The sequence below is a fragment of the Trachurus trachurus genome (genome assembly GCF_905171665.1).
Source record: "Trachurus trachurus genome assembly, chromosome: 8".
Lineage (NCBI taxonomy): Eukaryota > Metazoa > Chordata > Actinopteri > Carangiformes > Carangidae > Trachurus > Trachurus trachurus.
In genome coordinates this window covers 23,182,069-23,194,768 of record NC_139905.1, presented here as the reverse complement: position 1 = coordinate 23,194,768, position 12,700 = coordinate 23,182,069, and the positions used below count along the sequence as shown (strand labels likewise).

General features: G+C 38.5%; 2 protein-coding genes across 2 annotated transcripts in view; both read right to left on the bottom strand.

The window, feature by feature from the left end:
- The window catches only part of tefb (TEF transcription factor, PAR bZIP family member b), a 164,724-nt gene that overhangs the window by 86,049 nt on the left and 65,975 nt on the right, over positions 1-12,700 (bottom strand). The gene's annotated exons all lie outside the window — the stretch shown is intronic.
- Positions 183-8,762, bottom strand: LOC310990372 (NACHT, LRR and PYD domains-containing protein 4A-like; the record flags this gene model as incomplete). The annotated part of the gene is made up of 7 exons (XM_083977719.1): positions 183-250; positions 855-930; positions 1,266-1,294; positions 1,718-1,829; positions 2,520-2,597; positions 7,976-8,013; positions 8,498-8,762. The coding sequence occupies 7 exons, from the start codon at positions 8,760-8,762 to the stop codon at positions 183-185; spliced, it is 666 nt and encodes a 221-aa protein (XP_083833845.1).

Here is a 12,700-nt window from a genome sequence, read left to right as displayed (position 1 = left end):
ATAAAGTAGTTCAGCTGTTGAAAAATATCGTGCTAAAGAACTGTTTTCACAGAACATAAACCACTTAAAGTATTCTACATGAAACAAATAATTAATCAGACAATTAATTGTTTCATTGAGGTAATGCACCAACTATCACTATACTTCATACAACCCTGTGTGAAACAACCTGAACTGTCCATTTAAAACTCTGTTAATTTCAAATTTCTTACTTTAATCTTGTCTCCGGTTTTGTCTTCATTCTTGAAGCCTGTTTATGAGAAGCACAGAAGAAATAGTTTAGCATTACACAAATATGACTGACTAAAATGTATGTCACAAGATAGCTTTGAAGAAACTGTGACAAGTAATAGGCTACAAATTGGAAAAAAAAAAAAGAGTATAGTAGTTTGCTACTGTCATAATAAATATTAATGCCACTAATTTATAATTTTTTTGACGTGATTACGGTACTTTCTTATCAGCAGACCTAATGTTTAGTTGACAATGGAAGGTATTTCCATTTCCATTGATAAAGAAGTTGAATAATGGCATGTATCAGTGATGGTCACATATTGGCAAACAACATTTAAGTAAAATAGCAGCTTATGTGAGCTTTAACTTTAGCATTAAGATGTTTTCAGTTACTTGATATTTAAAACAAACTATTTTTGGAAAGCTTTTGATTTTTAGAGTGCTGTATGTCACATTTAAAATGCCTGATAGATGGATGGACTGGTTTTAACACTGTTCCTGTGAGTTTAACTCAAATTCTTACAACAGAAGCAAAGGCACAATTTTTATTTTGTGTCTTGTCTTAAGTTAAGAGTGTTGAGCTTACAGGGCCACCATATTGCTCAGTTTCTTCCTCTTACCTTTTGTAACAGGTGTGATTACAGCAGTGACTGCAGGTTCTGTTACCGCTGATGGTTTGTCCTCCTTCTTCTTCAACTGTCCATCAAAATCAGATTCAAGTGAGAGTGAGAGGTCACAAAGTAAGAAACATTGAGATAAACATACTAAAAACAATCAAATGTTCTTGTCAGTCAGACTATGGTGATGGTGCTTGTGTCAGAAATAAAGTAGTTCAGTTGTTGAAAAATGCCCTGCTAAAGGAAAAAGCTGTTTTCACAGGAAGATTAACCACAGAAAATATTCTGCATGAAACAAATATTTAACTAGATATTGTTTCAGTGAGGTAATGTACCAACTATCACTACTTCATAAAACCCTGTGTCAAAACCTGAACTGTCCCTTTAAAACCCTATGAATTTTATGTGTCTTACTTTAATCTTGTCTCCAGCTTTCTTGAAGCCTGCACAAAAGAAACAAAATGTTTAAAATTCACAAGATAGATCTGAAGAGACTGTGACAATAAAACAGATTGAGAAGAAGTTAAAACCTTGTAGTGTACTGTGATTCTGTCAGTAGTTTCATACAGAGCCACAGTACTTCCTTGACTTTGACATGTAAGTTCACCTGAGACCCTGCTGCATGCAGTTAACATAATGATCATTCCTTAATGGCCCATATGCATAGAGAACGCTGCTGCAGGATCTGGACTTTCATACACATGTCATGGTTAACCCTGGTGATAAATTGATTCTTTGAACTCTTTTGGACTTAGATTATTTATGGCAGTTATTCATTTTCCTTCTTTATTTCATATTTTGTATTAAGTTGTAGAGTGTGCTTTCAGCTCAATAACCGTATATTCAGTTTCTTCCTCTTACTATACCTTTTGTAACAGGCGTGATTACAGCAGTGACCCCAGGTTCTGTTGCCGCTGATGGTTTGTCCTCATTCTTCCTCAAGTGTTCATTAAAATCTGATTCATCCACTGGAACATGCTAGAAAAACATTTGTTTTAACTTTAATCAATTAGGCTAGAACATTGTCAGAAGTCAAAAGTTAATGTCAGTCAGACTTTATACTTAGTGACACCAGAGGAAACCAGGAAACCAGAGCAGCTACATTAAGAACCAATGCTGTGGAAAACTGCAGTAGAAGGAAGTTCAGCCCCCAGTAGGATTAGGGCTTGTTTCACCTGAGCAGTTCTCCAACTAGCTTTGAAATGAAAGTGTATAGTAGGCTATAGCTACATATGGTAGGATGGTGATCTGTTAAGGGCACTTTCATAATGTAAAATGATGTTTGTGCCAGCAATATAACAGTGGACTAGTGGATGAAGTGGACTAAGACTCATAAGCATTCAACCTCTTTTGAGTGCAAAACATAAAACAACCAAGAAATACATTAAATAACAGTAAGTCTATAGATATGCACATTATTCTCAGATCTGATATTAATGCTTTGAAAGAGAGATTAATGAAGCTAATATGAACACATTCTCAGAGGACGGCCAAACAGACCAAACTCTCCAACAAGCAGACCTTCTATGACAGATTCATATTTTAAAAGTGCCCTCTGAAAATATGTAATAAATGAAAATATTTAGTAATATTCAGTCTATTATAGCATTTTGTTACTTATTACGGGACATGAACTAATACTATATGAATATATAGGTGAATACTTACAGCCCCACAAAGACATGGAAGGCAGCTAGTGAAAGAACCACTGGTCCTACGTCTTTGAGTGTGTGAGAGAACCACAGCCTGGAGAATAGATGAACACATTAGTGTTTACATTGATTGATTGGAGGAGCCCAGTGTTGACCACACTGTTTCATAATGCCATAGTGGAAGCACTGCCAGCCTCTGTCCAAAGTAGGTTGGAAGACGTGGTAGGGCTCACATCCATGTCACATGACCAGTTTCGTGATCATGTGGTAGCCTACACGCTGTTTACAGAAATAGGAGAGATGAAACATGAATGCAGGAGCAGGACAAAAATATATAATATAAGATTGCACATTTGCAACTGGGTGAGCTGCAGGGGAAAAGCAAAGCAAAGTCACAGGCTGCAGATGTAGCAACAAAAGATGCACAGGGGGGAATAAAGCAGCCTAGTGAAGTCACCGCACCTGTTATGGTTGTGGAGGCACAGAATGGTATGCCACCCCAGCCGACGAGGCAGCCACTGTAGCCCTTTGCAGCTCCCCAGGCTCAACCACCACCAGTGGTCAATGTCTACCAACAACCATCCGATATGCAGCGTCCTGGGAATCACTATCGGGGGTCTTACTGACCACAGACCATGTATAGAAGGGGTGGATGCAGTGGCGGTCGCCATGGGGAATGTTTGAATTGTGGCGACCCCGGACATTTTGCTGATCGATGCCAATGTGGGGACTTCAGTATGCAACGGTCTGCCCCAGCGGGGTGGAGCTATAGAGGCCCGGTAAACCCATGGGCAGGGCCCAACTTTGGCTACTAGGGCTGCAAAGAGAGTCCTAGCGGGGAGGGTGACTGTCATCATAGGAACTGATGAAGAACCAATGCTGCAGGCTCAAATAGACGGCAAGCAAACGCCTATGTTGGTAGACACTGGCGCACCTGTATGTCCAAAGTATGCCACGCACCTCCCATTCGATATGCAGATATTATCTATTTTGTGGATGGCTCATGCTATCATGATCATGTGGGAAATCATGCAGGCTATGCAGTAGTAAGACAAGAAGGGGATGTTTGGGTGACAGAAAAAGCGGAGAAATGTGAGCAGCCATGTTCTGCTCAGCTAGCGGAGCTAAAAGCATTAAAGCTATCAATAAATGTACACAAAATACACAATATCAAATATTATTTTTTACATTATTTGTACATTCAAAGGAAATATGAGCTGTTTGTTTTCAAAACATTAAACCTTGCTTTTCTCTACTGTCAGTTCCTTCCAGGGAGCCAACTCTGCTCTCCAGCCATGTGCTCGCCTCACAAAGACTGTTGGAGTAATTAGAACTATACTTGACCTTTAAAAAACATCCCTAAAGTTACATTTTGTGGCGTGTGGTGGAAATGACTGAGACCCCAAGGGACAGGTGTTCTTTTTATCAAAAAAGACATAAAACACTAATATATCTTACAATACATGATACATTTAATTAAAATAGGGATTTATGTACCACTTGTCTATAAAGTTACTATTAGATCACAATTAAATTCAACATTAAGAGGGATTGAATGTCACAAATCTGGGCCAGGGACAATGGGAATATAGTTAAAACAATACATATAAACCTATGATTTATATAGTAAAAGTAATAAGTTATCTATAATTAATTTCCTCTTGATTAAGTTCCTCTTGATGTCATGTAAGTGTGCCAAAAATAAAAAACAAGAAATGTGTTTCAGTTTTTGTTATATCTGAGTGAATGAAATAACAGGAAATGGAGTCAGATCAACCTCGAAGGTCGAAACGAGTTAAATACAGTTAAACTTGATAGGACTGCCAACAGGATTTCCCGAAGAATTTAAGGCTCAAAATGAGGGGAGGTCAGGATTGGAGTCCATCTTACCCTGGATCACCACTAATAAGAATGTAGTCGGGATAAATTACATTTACTATAACCAACAGAGATACTTTAATCACAGCACTATTTAGAGCATTAGGAGAACAGCTGCATGCGACTACTACAGTATATGGCAAAATCGCAGTAGTGGACAGTAACGGAGTAAATTTACTTGAGTACTGTACTTAAGTACATATCCAGAGGATTTGTACTTTACTTGAGTATTAGATTTCTTTGGTACTTATTACTCTTACTTGAATACATTTCCAAGACAAATATTTTTACTTTTACTCAAGTTCATTTCTAGGAAAGATGAAAAGTACTCAGGTCTGCCCTTTTTTTTCTTTTCTTTTTTATAAAGTACTATTGGACACAAGCTGTGTTTGTCAAAGAAGGAAACCCTAACCCCTAAAAGCAAGCACATCAGTGCAGGTGGTTTCAAAGAGTTAATTCTCAGAAACAAGAGTTAGAAGGTCCTTAAATTCATCTAGAAAAATTATAGTAATTAATTGATGTTAAAAATAAGAAATTTACTCTTACTCTTACTTTTACTTAAAGTAAATTTAAAAGCATGTACTTTTGGATACTTAAGTACCTTTAAAAGCAAGTACTTTTTTACTCTTACTCCAGTAACATGTCAACGGAGTAAATTTTGACCAGTAGTATTTGTACTCTTACTCAAGTACTGGGGTCGAGTACTCTGTCCATCTCTGCAAAATCGACAGGTGTTGGAATGGATGACAGCAGAACGAGGGGGAGTATGTCAAATGTTTGGAAAATACAGTTATGAATGAGTGTTTATGAATGAATGAGTGTTTATTTCGATCACAGCATCAAAATTTCAACAGAACAAATTCAAGGTAGTAACAAATACTATACAGCTGGTCGAAAAGGGTTGCGGCTGAAGCAAAGCTTATAGCTGCCGCACCCTCACAGTTGTACTTATATCCCGAATAATACAAATGCTGATGGATCATTCACAATTGCTATGATGAAATTGCAAAAGTTGAGGGTGGAAATGAGGGGAAATGCTGGTAGGGGAGGTAACCTGTCTCTGGATTGGCTAGACCAAATTTTAGGAAAATGGGGAGCTGTTTTGACCAAGGCAGCCATCAGTGCTGCCATAGTCCTAATTCTGGTTTCTCTTTTGGCATGTTGCATCGTTCCCATCCTGAGGAGACAGTGCCTGCGAGCAGCGGACAAACAAATGGATAGAGTGATGGGCCTGCAGGGAGCTCAGATGGTAAATATACTGGCAAATGGACAAGTGGCACACATACGCCCAGTAGTTTAAGGAATACTGGAGGATGCAGACTTGTTTCCAAGACCTGATTATCTGGACGATAATGATGATTCCGAGGGCGTTTTGGAGAAGGAGGTCTGAACACGGTGAGAGAGGGGACACAGGATTTAAGGGCGATGTTTTGGAATCGAAAGGAGCCCCAACAGGGGGGACGTGGACATGGATAACCGTTGATGAACTCAATGGGCGGAAGCGCACCAAAATACACATAATAATGGACCTACAATTAACAGAATTGTGTAACTAACAATGTATTTGACTGTTACTAATGTGTGTCACCTGCACCCATGTAACCACAAACAGATGCACCATACATTCTTGACATAGGTATTACTAGTAAGAATCACTATAACACTAAAGTCTTAATTGGCACAGCATTTATTCACTGTTTGAGTTGTTATGAAAATGTGTTGACGGTTCGCGGTTCAAGATGTGACGTGTGAACTTGTTCGTCTGTGGGGAAGGGGCCCTGGGAGAATTTTCCCGGTAAGGGTTTTTCGCTCCCATAAATCTTTGAAGGTGCAAACCGTTCCATGTACTCTAATTACATTATAATGAATGTTATCGCTCTCTTGTTTTTGTGGAAAGATCAACGTTTCGATCCCTGTGGATCTTCGTCAGGAATAATAGAGTGTGTCATGCCCCTAGTAAGACGTCAAAAGGTGCCAAACAAGTCGAGAACAACAACAGGAAGGCCAAGAGATATGGGAATAGGAAATGCCACCACACACACACCCATAGTGATAACAGCTAAGTGCATGATCAAAAGTTCAAAGATAAGTGGAATTGAGCTGTACTTCCCTACAGGGTAGGGTTGCCAAAATATCTGGTAAACAGGATGAGATTGGTACACCCAATACACACATATAGTCTGGGTTTGGTATAAAAAGGCATGTCACTCTTTGTAACGTGGGAAGATATCTCGAGCCTACGTTGGTTACGGGGCCATGTTGGAATAAAGAGATCCCCATCTGACACCTGTGTCTTGACCATCTGATTCCTCTTTTGATGCACCTCTTTCTACCACAACGATTGATTGATTGATTGATTGATTGATTGATTGATTGATTGATTGATTGATTGATTGATTGATTGATTGATTGATTGATTGATTGATTGATTGATTGATCAACATTAAAAATCTGATTTAAAAAACCTCTCCAAGAAAAGCATACACAAAAAGTTTATATTAAATGTTTTTCATTTTGAACCAATTAGCTCTAACTGTGCGTTCACACCAAAAGCTTCCAAAGCGTCAAAAACGCTCGAGGGTGGGCGTCAGACAAGACAGCTCCCAAAACGGCAAATCTTTTCAGCCGCTTTGGCCGCTCGTCTGGTGACTGACGTCAAAGTTCGATCGCGCTGGTCATTGGGGAGCCGAAATACAAAAAAAAGAAAAAAACAGGCAACCGACGGATATCTCTATTCTGACAGGCTGCCGCCGGTTGCCGCTTGACCGCGTCATAGCTCATTACCCTAAAGTTAAACCTGGCTCAACTTTTCATCTGGTGACGCTTTGGACGCTTTGGAAGCTTTGGACGCTCTGGAAGCGCGGCAACGCCTGTTGACGCTTTGGACGCTCGGTGTCGCCGGGCGCTCATTGAAAATGAATTGACTTCCGGCGTTTTTGACGCTTTGGAAGCTTTTGGTGTGAACGTACAGTAAAGTTAACCGACTTCTCGTCTGGTGACGCTTTGGACGCTTTGGACGCTCTGGAAGCGCGGCGACGCCTGTTGACGCTTTGGACGCTCAGTGTCGCCGGGCGCTCATTGAAAATGAATTGACTTCCGGCGTTTTTGACGCTTTGGAAGCTTTTGGTGTGAACGCACAGTTAGAGCCTCTGATTCTCTGGGCTTATGGATTAATGTCAACTTTTTTTTTTTTTTAAGTATATTTTTGGGGGCTTTTTTTGCTTTTAATGTAGGCTACAGGAGAGTCGAGAGAGAGACAGGAAATGGGAGGCAGAGAGGAGGGGAATGACAGGATAGGACTGCTAAGTGCGGGATTTGAACCGGGGTCGCCTGCAGTGAGGACTATAGCCTCAACACATGGGACGGGTGCTCTACCAACTGAGCTATACGTGAAACGTGAAAAGTGAAGCAGTTTTCCACTTTCTGTCTGGCTGGATAAATAAACAAAAAAATATTTTTTAAAAACTTTAAAAAGGTTTCTGGTTACAGTTTGTCACTTTTCCAACTTTCCAACACAGTCATCAATATCATCATTGATGACCGATATGTAAGGTAAATGTTAAAATATAAGGCTTTTTATAAATCATATCTTACCATGTCTGTGCTTCTAGCTGTACCAATCCCCATGTCTCCTGCAGGGAAATAGTCAGATGGCAAAAAATGTGAAAATTAAAAATCAAATAATAGTTCTATTTAATCAATTTATTGTTATCATCATGTGCATTTGCATAAAATTAGCTTGTGTTCTGGCAATAAAGGAAATTAAAATCAAGAATGATTTGTTGTAAACCATATTTGTGTATACAGCAATTTATCTCACTTAAAAAAACATATAATTTTTTATCATTAAATTACATATTTTTTATATTACATAATTCTGTACATGTATAGGGTCTATACTTTACTTATATTTATCAAAGTTATAATATTCATAATAGTGTTTTTTCATCAGTTTGATATTTAATGTATCAGCTGTTTTTATATTTTGTATTTTATTATGGTATACGTCACACCAGCAAACTACCAGACATAATAATGTAGAAGGCAGAACCAGAGGACATTTTCTTTTTGAAGATAAGACACATTTTTATCACAATGTTGCTTCTACAGACTGACCTTGTGGTGCAGAGCTGCAGGTCTCCACCAGATCATTCCTGTTGATCCTTCTTAAGACTTCCTTTGTCATCTCCCAAGCATCATCACGTTTATAGGTCTGCACCATCAGATCTACAGTCTTGGTCCTGTCTGCCTTCTCCAAAGCAGCCTTCCTGAGGGACTTTCTTCCTGGGAGGATGTTATCCTCTCGCAAAAAGAATTTGAAGCGATCAAATTCATCTTGTGTCAAGTCGTCCAGAACGTCCAGCAGAACCTGTTTCGCCATGGTGGTTCTCCTGCAAAAATCTGATCATCAACCAGAGGGACCAAAAGTTATAGTTGTTTTTGCGTCTTGTTCCCTGGGTTTTATCAGTAGGATGAAAGATGAACATAGTCAGGGTCATTTGTGTGTTTCTTAAACAACAGAGTTCATCCACCCTAAAGATCAAAAAGACCAAACCTAAGCATGAATATTACATAAGTGCAAACATGAGTGTATATTATTCCACTTTATTTGTGTCAGGTCAATACAAGTTCATTGTAATGAGGAGTAAAAATAGCTGCTTCCATCTGAAGGACAAAGACACCTGCTCTGAGATAAGCAGGGACACATAAGGGACATTTATATGGTTCGAAAAAGCAGAAAAGAAGTTGGAGTCCCTGGACAGATGAGGAGATACAACAGATGGCAGGTTGCAGCTCTGAAAATTTACTTGACTATCAGAACATTTCTAAACCCAGTCCACATACCTCACAAGACTTCAGCAATGACAAAGAACTGATACAGGGCCAAGTATCACAGGGTGTGGAGTAATCATCGCTCAGTTCCTGTGAAAACCGGAAAAACACATCAGAGAGAACTTGATTTTTTGGGGGGAGCTTTTTTAATGCCTTGAAGTGATAGCAAAGTCAAGACAGAGACAGGAAATGGGGAGGCAGAGAGGGGGGATGACATGCAGGAAAGGGCTGCCCGATGCGGGATTCAAACCGGGGCCGCCTGCAGTGAGGACTGTAGCCTCAACATGGGGCGGCAGCTCTACCAGGTGAGCTAAATGGCGTCCCAGAGAGAAACTACTTGATTAAAGGTGAAAATTTAATTTGAGCCCACTCTGGATCATAAAATTAGTGTAATAACTCATCTATCAGACGATGTAGGCCAAATTTTGTGCAAAATTCTATTTTTGAGTAAATCCGGGACAAAAGTGTCTATTTTTTTTCCGCATTGGATAATGCAGGCGCACAGATTATACGTCAGCCTGTACACGATTCATCAGCCACTGATATTGGATCCGTAATCCGTCATTCAAACGTCTGAGACACGCACACACACACGGAGCTCGGACTCGCCCCAAGCTTTGAATATCCCGCCCGCTCGATAACGACCAAATTCGTTTCCCTCATTCGGGTAAAGTCGTGTTGCAGCTCGTGACAACTCCGCGCGACAAACAGGACAAACGGCCATTTCTGTACACCTTTAATGTCATGTTCTCACTAATAAATTAACTTCCTCAATGTTCAACATACCCAGGATGTCTTTGTTTCACTGGTTTACACAACACTGTCCTCCCTGAATAACCTGAATCTCTGGACTGATTAGAACAAATTTCATGTGAAAGTATAATTGGATGTCAAACTCCAGGAAACACACAGACAAAAACTGATCCATCTGAAGATCACCCTACCACACACCCAGAAAACTATGAAATTGCATTGAGGACTGTTCAAGCTTATAACAAACAACACAAAACAAAACAACCAAATTTGGGGAAACATTCCCTAAACAAAGGAGGGAATCTCATATCACTCCTTCTGAATCTAAATATAGGCTACTTAAATACGCACATAAACACTTTGTCACACTGACAAAGTGGCGATTCAACACATAATTTAGAGTACCAAAAGTGCTTACCAACTGTAAGCACTTTTAAATCCAGGTTAAAACATTTCTTTTTTTCATGTGCTTATAGCTGAGCTCTTTTTAAGAACTTTTAACTTAATCCATTTTCTTTTAGGCTATTTAACTTTTTTATTCTTCTTTGTTCCTGCTTTTAACTGTGTTTTTTTGTTTTTATGCTGTTCTTAAAAAAAAAAAAAGTTTTGTCTTTATTTAAAGAACATTGAGTTGCCTTGGTATGAAATGCCCTATATAAATAAAGATGCCTTGCCTTGCCTTGCCTTACATACTGTAGGACATTGCAATAAGTTTCACAATTTTCCATAGGCCTTTTTAGTTTAGGCTACTATTTTATAGCACTGCTTTTGCAACATTGCATTGGAACAGTAGTAGATTAACACAGAGTTTTCAAAATGAGTTATCATGTGGTAAATCAGATGTGATCAGTGGTGGTAGAGTAATATTTCATCATATAAAAATTTGTATAATTAATAATATATTATCTTACAGCTAAACCCTGCATTAGGATTATTGCGTCAATTCAACTAAACTTGTGGAGCAATATTAAACGAGGACTAAAATGCTCACATGGCATTAGGCTACATGTTGAGTTACAGTGACCCCATGAGCATATAGGCTACACTGGTTATATTTTGAAAATAAAGTCTGTAACTAAAATAACCTACCTACCTTTACACAGACACACAGCCTTTAGAAATTATGTAGATATAGCATAAGCTCACCTTATCTTGTTTTCTTCTCTGTGTCTGCTCTGTGCAGATCCCGTCTGTTTATGAAGTGTGTCAAATGGAAAACTGAAACACTTCCCTGAAACCTCATTGGTTAGAGATTTTCTGATTGTTGTTCCTGCAGTCACAAATCTTTTTTTTTTTTTTCAAAGTATTTTTATTGTCAATTTTCAAGGTAACGAAAAATATACATACACACATAATAATAATGATAATAAATAAATAAAAACTTGACAAAAACCATGACATGTCGAAATAAAGTACACACAGAAAGACTTAATGTAGTGTCTGAGTTAAATGTCCACTCGAGTGTGTCAGAGTAGAATATCCACTTGAGTCCCCTGCAGTCACAAATCTGCCCATACTTAGCCTACAATTTGCAGTGAAACAGTGTGATAACAGTCACATAGCCTAACTATCAAATTGTGAAATCGACTGCTCCTTTCTTCATTACACCATGTTATAGTCCTGTCACATGTTCCTTTGGACAGGGGTGTTTCAAAAATATAGAATAAGCTGTTAGTAGGTTAAGCGACTTTTGACTTCAAGTCATGATGCAAAGGTCCCCTTTGGCATGGAAGTACCTTAGGGTCATACAAATAAATCTATCCAAAGACACAAGTGAGATCACACTTTGTATCCGAAATAAACACGTTTTTAAAATGCCTTTTTTTAATTGAGAAAACGCATGCTAAAAGCACATTCCATTTAGAATGTCCATATAAACCTCAATGTTTTCAGCTCCCGGTTGTTATCTACAGCTTATTTGTGACATAATTGCAATATTTCAGGATTGTTTCTCAATTTGAATGATGAACAGGGATCTAATGCCTTTCAATCTGTAGTGCAGACTGACATAGGAAGCATAAAGTCCAGTCAAGACATTCCATTATGGCTAATTTGAAATAAGAAATAAAGATACTGTAACATCATGAGATTGAGCATTAACAAGTATTCACAAAAGTAAAAATCTACCAAAATAATGAAGCTTACCAGTTTCTCAGCATTACTCTGAGAGAGGATCTTAGCCAGCGATGCGGTGCAGGTGAAATAAGTCAGTCCTAATCATATGCTTTATGTGGGAGCTGCAAACCTAAACTTCCCTATATGTACATAAAAGCTGAACATTGCTAAGGGCGCTCTACACTAAAAATTGTTAATTTACTTTAGGAGCACAATGTAAAATGTATTCAGTATCAGGTTATATAAGCCTTAAATAATGTACAGGGTCCAATGTGATCCATTTTTATATTTGAGAAGAACAGTAAAAACATTTTTCCTTTGACTTTAAGTTGACTTCTAATATGACCCAGAATGGGTCATACATGTAAATTCACCTTTTTAAAATCAACATACACAAGCAGTAACTAGTTAGGTAGGCCTATATTTTGATCAACACAATATTTGGCTATTTGGTCTTTCCTGACACTACTTTACATCTTATTATTTAACTAGCCTACTTGTAGGCTATATTTGTTGCACTCCGTCTGATGTTCAACAAATCAGTATCAGTATAGTTGTATTAATGTTTTTACATTAATAAAACCCAATATCCTGTCACACAAGCAGCTCCATGTTGTC